An 18,425-nucleotide genomic window follows, 5' to 3' on the forward strand; every position below is an offset into this window, starting at 1 on the left:
GGTTATTTAACAGTATGTGAAACTGTTTAGGGTATTATCATAGTGATTCACAAACCTGGTTATTTCATAATATACAGATCAATATATATATTGTATTTATTTTCCTTTCGTTTTGGCTTATGAATGATGAGCTATAATAGCGGAAAGAATAATTCTTCACTCCACCAATTCCATCGGAAATATCTGTACCAAATCAGAACCATTAGGGTGGTTTCACAAGTTCCGAACAGCGTTTGACGTCGCAAGCTCCTAACAGTGTATGACGTTCAAAATTGATTCTTGACGCTGCACTCTGTCCTCTCCAAAAATACAAGAATCTTGTAAAGTCGGAAAAAGTGAATGATTATACGCGACGTTATCCGATTGTTATACGACGTATGGTTTGAATAACGAATTTCGAAAGGCCTGTCTGCAGCAGTTAGTAAGACAGGAAACGAACATATGCCACTGTACGGACCTTGGTTGTGTCAATGTACCTTATCCCTTGTTAATTGTTATACAAACTTTCTGGCACTATTTTGATTATTTGAAAAGGAAGACTGCATTATTAAAACTATTGAAACACATGGGAAGTTAGAACAGATATTGAACAATTAAAGCCATAGGAACGCGTGGTACAAAGAAATAGACACGAACAACTAAAGGTATAAAAAGAAGTACAAACTACAGTCAAATAAAGCTATGATGACACATTTTCGGACTTGCATTTGTTTTGTGAATGAATGGTCCGATTTTCTTTATCGATAAATTCTATTAGATAAAAAAAATGTTTTTTCTTTTTGTTTTTGTTTATTTTTTTTGTTTTTTTGTTTTTTTGTTTTTGTTTTTGTTTTTGTTTTTGTATTTGTTTTATTTTTAATATACTAATCAAAAATTGAGGTCAATTTACAATTACAATTCAAGGATGGGGAGAAGAAAAAAAAGACTATACAAACACACAAGACGAAAGAGTGAGTGTGAATATTACACATTAACTAATGGAATGCAAAGAGTGTCTGTACAATAAAAGAGCGACTCAGACTCAGACTCCAAAACAAAACTAAGCGAATATACCAGATGTACTTAAAGTGTTAAAATGTGTGGCAAGCAAATTCCTTGTATAAACTTATTTTACAAAATGCTGTAATTTTTAATCGACAATATATTTGTCCAGTGAGGTGGACGCGTTTTGCAACAAACGGTCGGCATTCAGTGGAAACAAATTGTGCTCCTTTACTTGCTGACCTATTCCTTCACTCTTATGAGGCTGACTTTATAGCTGATCTGATCAAAAAGAAAGAATATTGTTTGGCTAGATCCTTCAATCTCAGTTTCCGCTATATAGATGACGTATTATCTTTAAACTACCCTAGTTTCAGGGATTTGATACATCGCATCTACCCAAAAGAACTCGAGATAAAGGGTACTACAGATACTGTGAAGTCAGCCTCATATCTTGACCTACACTTAGAAATCGATGGTAAAGGAAAACTATTTATCAAACTTTACGAAAAACGTGATGACTTTTCATTCAGAATTGTCAACTATCCTTTCATCTGTGGCAACATCCCTTCAGTACCCTTCGTATGGAGTGTTAATATCAAAACTCATACGTTATGCCAGAGCTTGCAGAAACTACACAGACGTTTTGTATCGGGCTAGAATTCTAACAAACAGGCTTCTGGATCAGGGTTATGTTACTACATGATTGAAGTCATCAGTACAGAAGTTTTATGGTCGTCATCATGACCTCGTGGATCGTTATGGTATATCCATCTGCACCACGAAAATAGATTTATTCAACGGGTCATAGATTTCCTTTCCTCGTTTGTCTACCCCGGACTTGATTGTTTATAAGCAACTCGGCGGGTGTTTCTAGAAAAGCAGAGGACGCTTACCCTACCGGTGCACCTGATCAATGCTCCCAGTGTTTAGTGGAGTGCTCATTTTCTTCTGTTATTTTGTATGTATAATTTTAGTTGCTTTATGTTCTTTGTTGTGTATGTGTGTTTTCCATGTCTGGTCTTTGTCCCTGGATTACATTCATTTGATTAGCGCTATAATCTTGGTTCCCTTGATTATTCTCTCAAAAGTACTGATCTGAATATGGAAGGGACAATTGCTAAGTAAAAATATAGCATATGTTCATTGAAAAAAAGAATTGTTTGTTTGATGGGTTTTTCTTCACCATTAATCATTTTAATATGGGCAGTGTCTAAATTTTATATGGACTGACACTTAAATATTGATGTGGATGAACTTTTCTACGCTTTGGTATCTTTTTGTCAATATCTATAAATATCAATTACTTTGTTATTAAGTTGCTTCATAGGTCTATATGATGAAATGTACAATTATTCATTCAAATCTGTCTGCTCCTAGGAGATAATCAACATTGAAAATCCAACAGCTTCTATTGTATTTTAGTGTCATTTATATCCCTTATATCTTGAATTCTACATTTCATGCTATTATTTTTTCTCCTAAGAACAAGGCTTATATGGAAAGCCACTATAATATTTTAAACAAAATGTCAAAAATAAAAATATTTAGGCCTTCAAACCATGAATCACATTTTGCATGATTCTTTTCAAGAGTGTTACTTTACATGTCATACGAGGAAATATAAGTAACAATATCCATTAGTCTGCTTTATTGAACAGTTCAGTTGTATTGTCGTTTAAGGCAGTTCACAAATGAACTTTTTATTAATATTACATTTCGCTCTGTGCCATTTATCACCTGCTAATGCATATGTACAAAAACCAAATTCTCGTCTATCAGGAAAGTTGGAATAATCCGTATCATCTAAGACCTCTCCGTTCACCCACGTTTTGTCAAAAAGTCCAATCCACCAGTCTTCTGTAAAATGCATACATAAAATTCAATAACAATCGAACGAAGTTTTTAATCAACATTAGAGATGAATTTTATCTTCTATGTTGTTAAATAAGCACATTGCCAAACTTTTTGAAAAATTATGCACCATTTTCCCGATTCCCATTTTCCTTTCCGGGAAAGATACAAAATTCGATCCCCATCGCCATTAAGCCATTGACTGGATAGACAACCCAACATTACCAAAACATGTATTTAGGAAATGAATCTTTACAATGTAAATCAACAAGCATATTGATTAAACAGTGACTGTACTAGATTCTTTTATAATAGTATACATGAACATTTATTTTACCTCCACCGCCATTTTGCCTGATGCATTCTTGTTCCATTTCGGAATTTACTATTATGAGATATCCTCCCTCGTCCATACAACATTGCTGTTAAGTTGAGATAAAGTTATTGTCAACAAGATAAAATATATACAGTTGTAGATTAAATGAAAAACAAAGTTAACAAATATAATGATAAATTAACATTCATTCAAACATGCAATAATGTGTCGTGACACAAAACTATTAAATTTATGGTCTTAATTTCAAATATGTTTACATTGTAAATAGAATATGAAAAACCATATCAATTTGTTTTCATTCGTACAATTTTGGAGAGTTTATATATGTGGAAAGAAATTCTCAAATAAAATGGTCAAAAATACAAAGCGTCAAAAAAGATTTGAAACAAACAATAGATAAAAAAGGTCTATCTTTATAAAAAAAAAAAACTATAGAATTGATCTAAGATCTTCCTTTGAATTTTTATTTTTAACAGTTTTTAACAAAATAGTTGGACTGATACATTTACATGTCTTTAAATTGATTGCTTCGAACAAAAACTTACTTTCGAGACTATGAAGAAACGTGAGATTGTAGAGAAATGATATCGTGTTCCATCACAAAATATCTCCTTCTTGTTAGGGTCATAACCTATAAACATAAATACAAAACCTCACAAAATCTTTGTAGAAAGGTTAACATTTTCTGCAAAATCAAAATAAAAATAATAAATGTTGTGAATCGGCTCAAATTGAACGTAAAAAAAGAACTAAATACATTGAAATAAAATATGAATAAAACGTAACAACACTGAAAAATATGAGCCCAAATCTTCGGCATAATGACCTTCTTCAGAGGCAAAAAGTAATGAGGAGTAAACTGTCAATCTCTGCCACAGAGACAAGGGTGGGCAGTCCCAAGAAAGCTGATGATACGATGTTCTAGGAACTTTGTTGTTTTCCCCTGAACGTGTTTTCAAAAGGATAGTTACTTCATGTCGTCAACTCTGTGCTTTGCTTCCCGAAAATGTTTCCCGACTGGACAATCCCATCCATTGGTGATGCTTTATTTGTGTTCTAAAAAAACGATCACCGAACCTCCGATAGGTCTCTCCTACGTAAACAATTTTATAGCGTTTGCAAACCACAGCGTAGACGACGTTATCTGGGGTTCATGTGGCATCAACTTTTAATTTAAAGACGTTTGCTGGCCTGACGACTGCATCAGTTTCCAAAGTGAAAAAGCATGTGGAAAAACGTGTTCGCTTACAGTGTCACGTGTCTTTGAACTGGCAGGGGATCTAATGGCACTCTTGAAAGAACTAGTTACAAGTGCACTTTTAGACTCTTTTCCTTTCTATAGGCAGTAATTGAAAGCGAACCGTTGAATACTGACGACATGTATTCGTCTCCACGAACTACGGATTTAAAGTTGAGAATAAGGATGTTCTGGATCGCAACGTTGTGAGGATGATAAGTTAAGACCAAAGGAACACCGCCACTTATGTTCTTATGCTCTTTTCCATAAACTCAGATCTCTTAACTTGGGAAAGTGACATGATCGCTCGATCAAGAACATTGTTTGGATAGCCTCTCTTGACAAACAAAGATTTCATCGTGTTACTAACATTGATCCCTGAAATTCGTTATCGCTGCAAATACGTCGAAGTATGTGAAATTGTGTCTTGGGAATAGCATATTTGCATGACTGAGGATGACAGGACTGATAGTTTAGGTAAAAATGTGCATCCACTGGTTTTTAAAAAACTGAAATTTTTCCATCTTGAATTTGACAATTGATGTCAAGGAACGAAAGGCTCTCCTTGGTGATGTTAAAGGTACAGTCGAACTTCGATGGCAGAAAACTAGATATGTATTCAGTAGGACATCTGCAGGTCTCACAGGGTTCCCAACTTTATGTTTCTTGGAACGCATATAGAAACGTGGAGTTCAGGGTTGAGATACAACCAAATTGATGACTTCTTTTGGGGGATCCTGATTGTTTATTGATGTTGAAATGAATTTCGTGATTATTTTATGATTGTCTATTGTATTATTAGCCCGTATTTTTTTAATAAAATTTAGAATCAGAAAATTGAAAATCCCCCTTTGAGACATAGCACTGAGCATCCTAGGCAACTACAGCTCCACCTTTGTACGCAGCTTTGATGTCTGTACGGGACTTAAGATGTCGGAGGGTGGACAAATACAGTGCGATTGTCCCTGTCCTTTACTCAATGATAATATACTGAAAATCTCTCGCACACTACATTCATTCATATGAACATTAGACACCCCAAGTGTAGCGTCAGGAAGACCTTCAAACCGGTTTCGACTCACCTATCTTCCATTGTTCCCATCTATATGACCCATGTTCCTTTATTGTATGTAGAACACCCCTAATTTCTAACCTCAGTTGAACACTTACGGACGGTATTGGCAATTTTACATTATCACCAATATTTAGTACAGTAAGGGTTCTGTTTATATTTTTATCGGTAATTTGAGCAACTTTGATGTGTACTTACTGATAAAGCTTGGATCGGCAAACTGATATCCAATTCATAGTGTAAAGCTTTAAATAAAACAAGTCCTGGTCATTTTGTAAACACATTATTTAAAGATAGGGTTGCCTCTTTTGAGGGTTAGACAAAGATTTAGATGGATTTGGAAATATTTCAGTTGAGAGATATGTATGTGTGGCCCCTTTACAAAACATATAGACTGTAGCTCGAACATTACAAACCAATTCAGAACAAAAAAGGTACTAATATAATAAAATAAATGATTTCAATAGTGATATTAAAACCCGATTTAGATTTGCATTCTACCGTAATTTCTCATTATATTGGTTTTGTTTGTTTGTTTTTAGATATTGAACATAAAACTAAAAGAACATATTCTTTTATACCTAGTGTTCAAAAGTCCCTAATATAACAGGTTTTAGAATCAATAACTACGAGTAACAATTGAGAAAAGCGATGTGAGACTCAAACACACACATAACACAAATAAATACACCATGAAATTTGTTTTATAAATGACTCGGAATAAGAGATAAAATATTACCCTTCAATGAAATGATTGTAAGTTTTTCTCCATTTTTCTTTTAAATCTCCTTTTTTCTGGAAGTAACGTACTCTTATACTCTTTTCTATGGATTTGATGTTGAATAATAAATAAACATTCTTTCACTTATTTAAGTATATCAGCATAACTTACATGGTCCAGGCGTCGTTGTTTTAGAAGTGGTTGTCGGAGTAGGAGTGGTTTTTGATAAAGGGCTGGTCGTTGTAGAAGTGGTTGTCTGAGTAGGAGTGGTTTTTGGTAAAGGACTGGTCGTTGCAAAAGTGGTTGTCGGAGTAGTGCTTGTTGTTAAAGAGCTGGTCGTTTTAGAAGTAGTGATTTCGGTTGTGGTAATTGCTGTCATTATACGTTTTGTCGTTGATGGGGTAGAGGTCATCGTTGGAATAGAGGTTGTCATGGTACTGGTGGTCATTATGGGAAAAGAGGTTTGCATCAGAATAGTTGTGGTCATAGGACTGGTTGTCCGAGTCGGAGTAATGCTTTTCATCAAATCGGTAGGTTTTGGTTCCGGAAAAGTCATTGATGTACGGCATTTATTTATTTTCATACCCCAAGGTCTCCACGTATACCGTACATTACCATGAAGATTTCTTTTTTTCCATTCTGATTCCCTAGCTGAAATAGAAGTTTCATTTCATAATCCTGATGTGGCCATCGCACAAAATGATAAAATAACGTATGGCTATATTTTCATGTTAAAGTAACGACACCTTGATATAAAACAAGACAAACGGCGTTATCCTACCTGTTGCAGTATAAAAGAATATAAATAATAATGACATAGTATACACAACATATTACATTTAAACGAAATCCGCTCAAACTTCCGCACATATGGATGATTTAAAGTCTCTCTATGCGATCTTTTACAAAACAGCTTATTTCGGAAGCATTTCCGTTCTGCTTGAAAAGAACAACGTCTCAGAATGTGACAACTCTGTTCGCTACACTGCTCCATCGGATCCAATTGATACAGAGAAGATATGTAAACGTATAGAAATGTCTGATGTAAACGTATAGAAATGTCTGATGTAAACGTATAGAAAGGTCTGTAAAATTCCCAACGATGTAAGAACTGTCAAATTTGCAAATTTTTGGTCGTTCCTGGTACCGCTGTGACATCTATGGCAACACCGTAATATATAGCTTTCGCTGGCCTATATAGCCCAGCTGGCTGAGTGGTCCAGGGCGCTGGACTTTATGCAGTCGGTGTTGCCATAGATGTCACAGCGGTACGAGTTCGAGTCGGTATATATATATATATATATATATATATATATATATATATATACATTTGTCAATAATAATCCAACATGATCGAGTAATCACAATATTTTAGTCACTAGTACTTTCATGCCTTGTGGCAATCTACAGGTGAACAATATGACTACGTTGTTAACGGTAACGTTTATGTGACGTTACAATAGTTATAATAAATGGGATGAATTACTGCCCATTCAACGACAGTTTAAACTTTTCGATAAAACGTTTTTCTTTTAATTTTCGAAGACCCTCATCGTATTTTAAAAAACCCGCCGGCGCAAGTGACAATGTGCGCACTAAGAGGTATATATCGGTAGGCGGGTTCTCTCTAACAACGTCGTCATATTGTACGCCTGAATATTGCCACAAGGCATGAAAGTACTAGTGACTAAAATATAGTGGTTACTCGATCATGTTGAATTATTATTGACAAATATATATTTCTGTATACACATTTAATTCTTAGTCGAATATTATTATTATATAAAGCATTTACATGGAGTAAAATCAGTTGTTTTATAAATAAAATGCTCACAAGTTCGAAAAAAAAGATTTCTGGATATTTCAAAGGCCACACTAAAATCCTGATATCAATATATTTAAATTCATTATGTATACATATTATATATGCAATTGTCTTTGAAGCATAACGTTTGTAATGAACTAAATAAAGGGTAATAACAAAATTACCGAACCAATCAAATCTAGGCAGTAGTCTAGTCATTAGGAAGGTACGTATAACAAACGGCACCAACAAGGTACAAATCGGGTATGGTCCTGACTTGATACAACCATTTCATGATGAAGGGTGGGTTTAACTAGGTTTTATAGCGCCTAACACCCCGAAAATTGCACCAATCAAAATCACTAATCAAAACAGTATAGAAGATATGAACAATAAATACATAGAAATAAAAAAGAACTAAATACAATAATGAAAATGTAAATCCAAGCCATGAGCTTCAAAAAATGCAAATTATGAAACCTTACCTGCAGCGTCTAGAAAAAGTGCAGTATTCAGCACAACTAAAAACATGTATTTCAACGTCATATTTTCTGGCAGTTTTGGACCTGTCAGTCCAACACGTCATGTTTTATACGAATATCTTAAACATGTGATATTTTTTATTTAGATTTGTACTATTTCCAAATGTGTGTTGTTAAAAATATTTACGGAAAACGCATGAGATGTTGATACAGACACCTTAATAAAACTTTCTGAAAACGTAGGATGATGAGTCAGTATGAAAGTTCTACAGAGCTTATGTTATTGTACACTCCTTGAAACGTTCACATTTCCCATTTTAACGTTCGTGCATCGTGCGTTTACACATCGTTTGCATTCGTTTAAACGCCCCGTGCAGGTCCGGGTGTTAAAAGAATAGGCCAGCAACAGCGCTAAGCTTGTCGTAAAAGACGACTAAATAGTGCTCAGAACCCTAGCCGGGGGCTAGGGCGCTCTGCCCACAGAGCAACTGGGTTGTGTGCCCCGGGTGGTGGAATGGGGTACCCCTGGCGTGTTACATGCTGGGGTTGTCAGGTTATAATACGGAAAACCTAACCGCAAACCATAGTGGTGCACCGTGTTGGGAAATATGCCACCTTCCTCGCACGTTAAAGAACCCTACTGTGGTATTCTCCCGGAGTAGCAACCATAGGGCTCCGCCACTGGAGGCCAAAATGCCCGACCCTACCCACCTCTCCCTATTTCCAGTGGCAATCAAAGTTTGTCGACTCCATTATCCTTGTGTTCCATCCCATTTTTCATTTCATCATTATGTCATGTTCATTTTGTCATCCATTTCATGTTCATCGCCTGAATATAGCTGAAATATTGCTGCTCGGGCGTTAAATCCCAGCAAACAAACAAACAAAAAAACGTTCGTTTAAACTCATGATAGAAGCGTTCGTTTATTTTTGTACTTTAATTATTTGGTTGATTCAATTCTAATTTTAATATGTTTTGCTATTATTAATTTATATAATTTCATTAATTGTATTTCCTATTTTGTCTTCATTATTTGTTAAAATTATTGATTGATTGTTGGGGTTTAACGTCCGAGCAGCAACATTGCCGCTATATTCAGACGATGAACATGAAATGGATGATAAAATGAAAATGTAAGATGATGAAATGAAACAAGGGATGGGACACAAGGACAATAGGGTCGACAGAATGTCGTTGCTACTAGAAAAAGGGGAGATGGGTAGGGTCGGGCAATCTAGCCTTCTGTATTCCTATCGAATACCACAGCAGGGTTCTTTAACATGCGATGAACGTGGCATCTTTCCCAACACGGTGCACCACTACGGTCAGGCTTTCCGTAGTATAGCCTGACAACCCCAGCATGTAACACACCAGGGATACCCCATTCCACAACCTAGGTCACACATCCCCCGGCTAGGTTTCTTAGCACTATTTAGTCGCCTTTTATGACAAGCTTAGCGCTGCTGCAGGCCTATTCTTTTGACACCCGGACCTGCACGGGGCGTTTAAATTATTATTTTTCATTGTAGCGTGAGCGTTCGTCTATCGCGCGTTTAAACGTACGCTAGGAGCGTTTGTTTTTTTTGCGTTTAGCGTACTTTAAATATCGTGCGTGCGGGAAACCTATACGTCTGAAGGAGTGTAATATGCATGTGACTATAAATTAAAAAATCTCTATTGTGTTCTGTTTATAGAACAGACTAATTCATCAATATGATCGATTTTTTTTATAGAAATAAATTCGTTTCCTCAAAACATCTAATTTTAGACTAGCATGTTTCATTTTTAATCTATTTGACGTTTGAAAGTAGTGAAAGGTTATCTAACAGTAGGTGAAACCGATAGATGATTCTTAAAGTTAATCTGATTAAATTCACAAAACAGGTTTTGGCGTTCTTAAAAATATATAAATCAAAACTTTTAAAGTTAAACAATAAGATATATTTTAGACGGGGAGAAGGATGTGCGTAACCCCTCCGGGAACAAACATTAGACCAACACAACAGACAAAACAGCATAAATGCCACATATTAACTAACGGAATTCATGGAATACACACAGTCTTTGTACAATAAAAGATCGACTAGGACTCCAAAAAACCTAAAAGAATAGACAAGTCTGTCGGTAGGGTTAATGTCCTGAGCTTTTCTAACCAACCACCCATTCTCTTTTGAGATGACGAATCCGGTTTAATGAAAATGGGGAACTACGAAACTTTGATCAAATTTGGTTTTATGATGAATATCTCTACACCTTTTGGAACAACGAATGATGTCGAGCTTTCATTTTTAACATAATGACACTAAACATTTGATTCTGTCCATCTGTAAAAAGATGCGTACTGAACAAAAATTCGTACATCTTCGGCGGTATTAAAAATGAAGTTGAGCTTGTGAAATACTCCATACAGAAGGACTGACGGGATGTAGCCATAGATGTAGTAGGTCAATATACAAGGCAAATCTCTGTAGCGATAATCTTTATTTGGATTATGTTTTTCGTTCATTTAAAATGAAAAATACTGGTTGGTAAAAACGCTAAATAGTTAATATTTAAATGGAAATGATTTAGGTTATCCTAATTTCCATAGAAACAGAACTGTGAAAAGTTTACCATACTGTAATTTGAAACAATAGCATATATTATTTTGTAATATAGAAGATAAGAGTTAGTCACACGTTTGAAACACATACATACTTCTTAAGGAAAACGGCAACAATGAATTGTAGATTGATGACACATGTTACAGAAAAATGGTATGGAAAACATATATTTTATGTTTGAAATTCTTTTCAAATGTTGGAGGTAAAGGTTATCGGTGATCTTAAAATTGTTTACCTTTACCTTGTTATCGAAATAAATGGAACAAGATAGAAAAAAAACGGAGGGGAACCGAAATATGCCTTTAGTTATTTCTACAGTTCAAAACGTTTTGATGACGATTCTTAAAGTTAAAAATAAACGGTTTCTTGATCAATTTTCCTATTTTTTGGTTTATAAGTCATATGCCGAAGGATAAGGATAGAAGAATACGTTACACACCATTTTTTCCAGACTGTATTGAAAATGCTTATCCTTGAATTGATAAAACTTTTGAGCTGATTTATGAGTATCAAGAGACTAAATTCGAAAAAATCTCGCATGCTTTTATACACTTTCATTTAGTACTGTAATATATATTTATCTTGTATTTTAATCACCAGAGCATTTGAATGACTCCTAATATGCAAGCCTCAAAGTGATACTGGTGTTATAGGGAAATAACTCCAAGAAAGGGTTCAACTTCTAGAACAAAGATGCCAGTACCAGTAACTCTTTTGAAGACAATGAAGTATTGATGAAATGTTTCAAATGGGTACATTGAGGAATATATTTTATAAGGTGGGAAAAAGTTTCTACTGCAAACCAAATTCCTTTAGATAAAAAATATTCGAACTGAAATATGAAAATAATATCTTTTCATGCGACAGTATGGCTAACCGATAACCTTGCCAGTTTTATAACTCCTTAACCTGTTACAGGTTTTTTTTTATAATTTCTTATAAGACTTCAAGTTTTCTGTTTTCATTCTGTTGCTTTGTTCAGCATATGACCCTATCCAGCATTGAACTATGTTAACATATAAGTTTGCCCCTTCGTGTAGCAGTATGAATATTTGCTTGGCATTAATTTGCAACAGTAGTTGACTCAAGCTGTGCCGGGAAGTGATCTTTCATCAATAAGTCATCATAATTTGATATTTGGTAACCTTATTGAATATTAACATGATTTTAGCTATAATGATTAGTTATTTAAAATAGAGTAATGCCTTACCCTACAGTCATTAAAATATTGAAAAAAGCACGGTGAAGTTTTCTGAAAATCTGTTTATAGATTTGCATACGAATCGTCCATATAATATCAGTATTGTACCAAAATTGAAGTATGGATATTTTTTTTTCAAAAGTAGAGGTTTAATATATAAGCAAATAGCTGAAAAATGCCCCCTTTTTTGTTCATTGTCTTCATTGTTCAAAATCTGCACGGCGAATTTTCTTTGGTACCCTTGTCCATGGTTTCTTCTGCTAGAAATGTCTTTAAAAGCTAGCATTATCCTCTTCCTTGTAGGTCTTGTAGAAAAGGACAATCTCGTCACATAACAAATATGGTTTGTTTATCACTCAAACACTCCTGCATCCTGGTAAATTGTGGCTCCCTTAAAAAAGACAAACCAGATGCCTTCCTTTCATACTCGACCAATCTCATTGAATCAACAGACCGGGATAGTCTCACTCTCATTCTACCGTATACCCCTAATAGTAGCTGGATGTTATATCGTGATATGTGACTTTGATTTCCTACTAAATTATCAAACATGTTTCATGGAAAGCATACATACCTGTTTTACTTCTGTTAATATCTCTGTCTAAGAATTTTAAAAAATGTATATCAGGTGTGGCACATGAAGAAAACAAAATGCAGGATTTTATTGCACAATCCAAGTATTTAAACTTCGTAATCTACAGAAATAATAAGTGTTTGTAAAGTTTGCCTTTTTAAGATCTTGATAGGCCAAATTTGTTTGAAATGCACTATGATAAAATGGTGGGAAAATTTTTCCACACTTTTTCCCTATTTAAGCAGTCAGAAAATCTTTGTCATATATGCTACAAGATAAATTTAAATAGCTTTTTGGTTGTTTTCTAGATGTATTGAATATTTTTAGGTAAAAAAAAAGACAAAATTGAGAGCAATCATGTGCCACCCATGGTGTGATTCGTACACATAATAGTACTTCTAAGATCTCAAGTCATCACACAGGTAATGAGCTACTCTGTTCGGTTATCAAGGCAACATAGGATGAACGATATTGGTTCAATTACTTTTACCGTTGGGCATAGGCAAAAACGACTAAGTAGGTGATGCAGTAATTTTGAGTTACGCCTCTTTGGTTGTAAATATAAAGAATAGAGAGCGGCAACGAAATCAAATAGTGTACAGTCCATGGGTTTTCAATGAACGGTAAAAATATTTAATACTAGGAGGCGTGACCTTAAAATAATAGTATACATGTTCAGTGAAATGGTCATAGCATTACACTTTCAACATATAAAAAACAAATAACTATAGAAAAAAAGTCGACATTATCGGTATTGCCTTACAAACAAAACCTTCAATACAAGAAGTCACGATGACTTAAGTTGCAAATCAACAAACTTAATATATGGATTAGAATGCAACTTATGTGGTTTAATATATGTCGGAGAAACGCAAGAACGATTAAATAAATGAATATGCGGTCATCGTTCGGGAATTAACACCACCAAATTCCCGACACTTTAATCAACAAGATCATTCAATCTTCTCCATGAAAGTTCGTATTTTAGAAAAAATTTACCATCCTACGAACAGTCCCGTTCTAAGTCAAAACTATCGTAGGAAAAGAGCGGAGTACTGGATACGCAGACTAGGTACTGCAATACCTTACGGATGCAATGACAACATCAAACGTATAGGAAACCTTTCAAGCCAATATAACAATAACATAAATGTGATGAATTTATTTGACAAAAATCCGGGAAAGGGAAAGGAGTCATGGCCATCGCCACTATACGTCACCTAAGTTACATGATGTCTCCATAGATGGTCTCCTTCCTTTCATACAAAAACCTCTTGGACTTCATCACATTAGAACCAAACCTTATTCTATACCTCTCACTCTACTACACTCCGTTTACAAAACAAGTCTTGACACTCCTGTTTCTGACCCCACGTCATATTATACAGACTTGTTGCCATCATTTTGGATATTGGTTTCCACAGACTCTTTAAACCAGTTTGTGTGAAAAGTCAAGATGAAGAAAAACGATCATTTCTTCCACTACCGTTTGTCAACAAAGATATAGATGCAATTAATTTGGCTAACATCCTCCATCACAAAAACGTTACCAACAAAATTCCCCCATATTTCAAAGACACAATCCATACCAATTATTTCATATTCCTATACTTCACCCATCGCATCCAAAATTTTCAATTATAAAAGGCTATTGCAGAACCTCGAGATTGAGGACTTCAAGGCTAAACCACCTGATTGTTCTTGCAAAACCTCTCCATTCAAATATGGTCCTTCTGGTCACGTCGTTACGGGAGATTTAACCATTATCGAAAACGAATCTCTGCGTAATATCCTTTCTAAAGGTCCCAAGTACCGTGAACCACGCTCCATAAATTGGAATATAACTTTAAAGTTCTTATGGATGCCGTCGAGGTCTATGCAAGAAAATGGATAAAACGAGAACAAGAAGACATTGATTCTCTGTCAGAGTGGTTAAAGGCCGTGAGGTCTTTAATTTTGAAACGAATGAAGGTTTTACGTAGGTCAATGAGTGCCAAGGCTACATCAGTTTTCAAAGCCCCGATGTAGCAAAAACATTGTTTACTATACATGACAAGTATTTTGTCGTACCAGCAGACAAAGCCCAAAACAACATTGTTTTTGTCTGCAAAACGTTTTATATCCAATGTTTATTATCAGAGGTAGACGTAGAAAATAATAGCAGTGATATGACCTACACTGCAACCACTCTCTTCAAAAAAGAGATTGTGGAAAATCATAAATCTGTGCTATCGTTTTTTGGTCTCTCTACCAAAGACGATGATTGTGATTTACCGTCTATATACTGGATTCCTAAACTTCACAAGAATCCATACAAACAACGTTTCATAGCTGGATCTGCAAAATGTACCACCAAACCTCTTTCAAAACTTTTGAATTCTATACTCACAACTGTCAAAGAGGGTCTACAGTCCTACCACAAAACTTGTTACTCCCGTAGTGGTATTAATTCAATGTGGATCCTGAAAAATTCGAAAGATCTTTTGGAGACAATCAGTTCAAGACTATTATCTGAATATAATAGCATTAAAACCTATGATTTTGCAACACTGTATACTTCTATTCCCCATACTCAGTTAAAATCCCGACTTAAAAACATTATACATCATTGTTTTTCCAAAAAAGATGGCACACCCAGATACAAATATATAGTTCTTGGTAGAGATTCCTCATACTTTGTAAGAAATAATTCCAAATCATCTTCCACATATACAGAGGAAGATGTTTACAAAATGCTGGAATTTTTAATCGACAACGTATTTGTCCAGTGCGGTGGACGTGTTTTTCAACAAACGGTCGACATTCCAATGGGAACAAATTGTGTTCCTTTTCTTGCTGACCTATTCCTTCACTCTTATGAGGCTGACTTTATAGCTGATCTGAAAGAAAGAATATCGTTTGGTTAGATCCTTCAATCTCAGTTTCCGCTATATAGATGACGTATTATCTTTAAACGATCCTAATTTCGGGGATTTGATACGTCGCATCTATCCAAGAAAACTTGAGATAAAGGATACTACAGACAATATGAAGTCAACCTCATATCTTGACCTACACTGAGAAATCGATGGTAAAGGAAAACTATTGACCAAACTTTACGACAAACGTGATGAGTTTTCATTCAGAATTGTTAACTTTCCTTTCATCTGTGGCAACACCCCTTCGGCTCCTACGTATGGAGTGTTCATATCACAGCTCATACGTTATGCCAGAGCTTGCCGATACTACGCAGACTTTTTGTATCGCGCTAGAACTCTAACAAATAGGCTTCGGGAACAGGGTTATGTTGCTACAAGATTGAAGTCATCACTACAGAAGTTTTATGGTCGTCATCATGTATTCGTGGATCGTTATGGTGTATCCATCAGCACCTTGAAAACTGATGTATTCAACGAGTCATAGTTTTCCCTTCCTCGTTTGTGTACCCCGGACTTGACTTTTTATGAGCAACTCGGCGGGTGTTTCTAGAAAAGCAGAGGACGCTTACCCTACCGGTGCACCTGGTCCATGCTCCCAGTTTTTAGTGGAGTCCGATTTGCTCATTTACTTTAGTTACTTTGTATGTATGATTTTAGTTACTTTATGTTCTTTGTTGTGAATGTCTGTTTTCCATGTCTGGTCTTTGTCCCTGGATTACATTCTTTTGATTACCGCTATAACCTTGGTTTCCTTGATTACTATTTCAATTAAATATTCCATACACTAACGTTTAATTGTGTGATATTCAAAATTTATCAGGCATTAAAACTTGGTAAGGACCATTATTACATGGTCAATCATAATTATATATTTTCATCATGTTACTTGTCAAACAGGCAAATTCACGCAGTACAGTAAAGTACTGTCAGAAGTAAAAGTCGATCGAAAAATCTTGTGAAAAACCAATGTATTTATTAACAATGCTTTGTATTATATTTGTTTTCTTTTTTTAATTGTATTATTTGTGCATGTGCTCATTGATATACTTTTGTGAGTACAATGTTTTGTTGTATTTCTATTCCTTGTTTACATATTTCTGAGGGAGTTAACAAGGAAACCAAGATTTGGCTGAAATCAAAAGTACACATTCCAAGGATGACGACTAGGCAGGTAAAATACGCGCACACAACGTACAAATAAACTAAAGTGACTGAACAGCCCGTACTTCACTAAAATTTGGTTGCATGACCTGCTATTGTATTAAGAGTTACCCCGCCTTGAGCATGTTATTAAATGATAACTTTCTATAATGTGGTGTTTTTCTTCCAGGATATTTGTTTGATTTCGACAAAGAATATTTCAATATGTATAAGGCATATTTCTCGATTTATTTCGGTTTTTTACGTTTCCTCAATAACAAAGTATTAAAATCATATTTTTAACAAGTATATATTTTATTTCTGTTTGTGAAAAAGCTGTTAAATATAAATACTAAAATAAAAATTCTTCAAAACGTATTTATATTTATATTTGTTCATTTACTTACATAAGTAATTGCGGCAATACCTAAAGAATTTGATGTCATGGTTGATGTGTTTTGTTCATCTTTATGTTCCAAGCGTAAACACTGATGTCTTTTTTTCTTCATTTCTATTATTTTGATTTCTGTTGTTGTTTCTCTTTGGGTGTTTTTACCTATACCTATCCTATTACGAAATTTATGCACTGTCTGTACATATGCACTTTAGTCACCCGAGCTACAAGCACCGTTTATTTTCTCATCTATCTCCGATGGTTAACACTCCCTTTGTCCCGTCCTATTATAATAATGAGTAAGATACAAGGGGATGCACGCGTCTTTATAAACACCAGGGGTGCAGTTCTGATATATCACTCCTAACATGCAATGGGTCAAGAGCTCTCTTTTACCAAATTAAATGAACTTATTGGTTTGCGTTACCGATCGACACCGATACAATCAAACTATACTGTCTTATATGATATAAAATACCATGTAAAAACATTTTGTCACTTATCTTTTGTTCATTAAAGTACAGAAATCGTCAATGATACTCTTTCTGTTGGTAGGGGTCATAAATATCATTATCAGTACATAAAAAGACCATTGTACTAGATGTATGAATATGTAATATTTTTATGACTGATTCATCGGTTCCATGTATTCCTTGCTGCATGATATAGAAAAGCACACATAAGATAGCCAGCGTAAAAATTCTCACAATACAAATACTTTTAAACAGCTAAAACAATGTGTATATTCTATGTTTTAATATGTTTAAATTACAACACTTGTCAACTCCAGTTTGAGTTTTCTTAATTAACCAAGTTGAGTTATAGGATGTCCATATTGCATGTTATTTTGACATCTTAGAGCGGTTAAATTATTTTGTGTGTTGACTTTTTTTGTTGAGTGTGGAATTCTTATCTTTAAGTCTGTTTATAAATATGTGCGTGTGTGTGTGTTTTTTTTTTAGTGTTTTTTCTTTAATTTTTTATCTGTTTTTGTTTAATTTTGTTTTCCTTTTCAATTCGTTTGCAATATGCAAATTAGTTTATTCGTATGTACTACTTATTATGGTACTATAATATTGTGTTCCTCATTTTTTCGAAAGAGCGAA

The 18,425-nt window shown here is 34.7% G+C and overlaps 1 protein-coding gene across 1 annotated transcript; it reads right to left on the reverse strand.

The window, feature by feature from the left end:
• Positions 1–2,615: 2,615 nt before the first annotated feature.
• Positions 2,616–8,609, reverse strand: LOC148600743 (uncharacterized). Its single transcript, XM_088556507.1, has 5 exons — positions 8,492–8,609; positions 6,374–6,853; positions 3,718–3,803; positions 3,173–3,257; positions 2,616–2,841 (listed from the first exon to the last, which is right to left on the reverse strand). Exons 1-5 carry the CDS (start codon positions 8,550–8,552, stop codon positions 2,660–2,662), a joined length of 894 nt encoding a protein of 297 aa, XP_088412633.1. The 5' UTR covers positions 8,553–8,609; the 3' UTR covers positions 2,616–2,659.
• Positions 8,610–18,425: the final 9,816 nt, after the last annotated feature.

This window comes from Perna viridis, chromosome 12, assembly GCF_037379345.1.
Source record: "Perna viridis isolate PV_CMFRI_1.1 ecotype Kerala chromosome 12, ASM3737934v1, whole genome shotgun sequence".
NCBI lineage: Eukaryota > Metazoa > Mollusca > Bivalvia > Mytilida > Mytilidae > Perna > Perna viridis.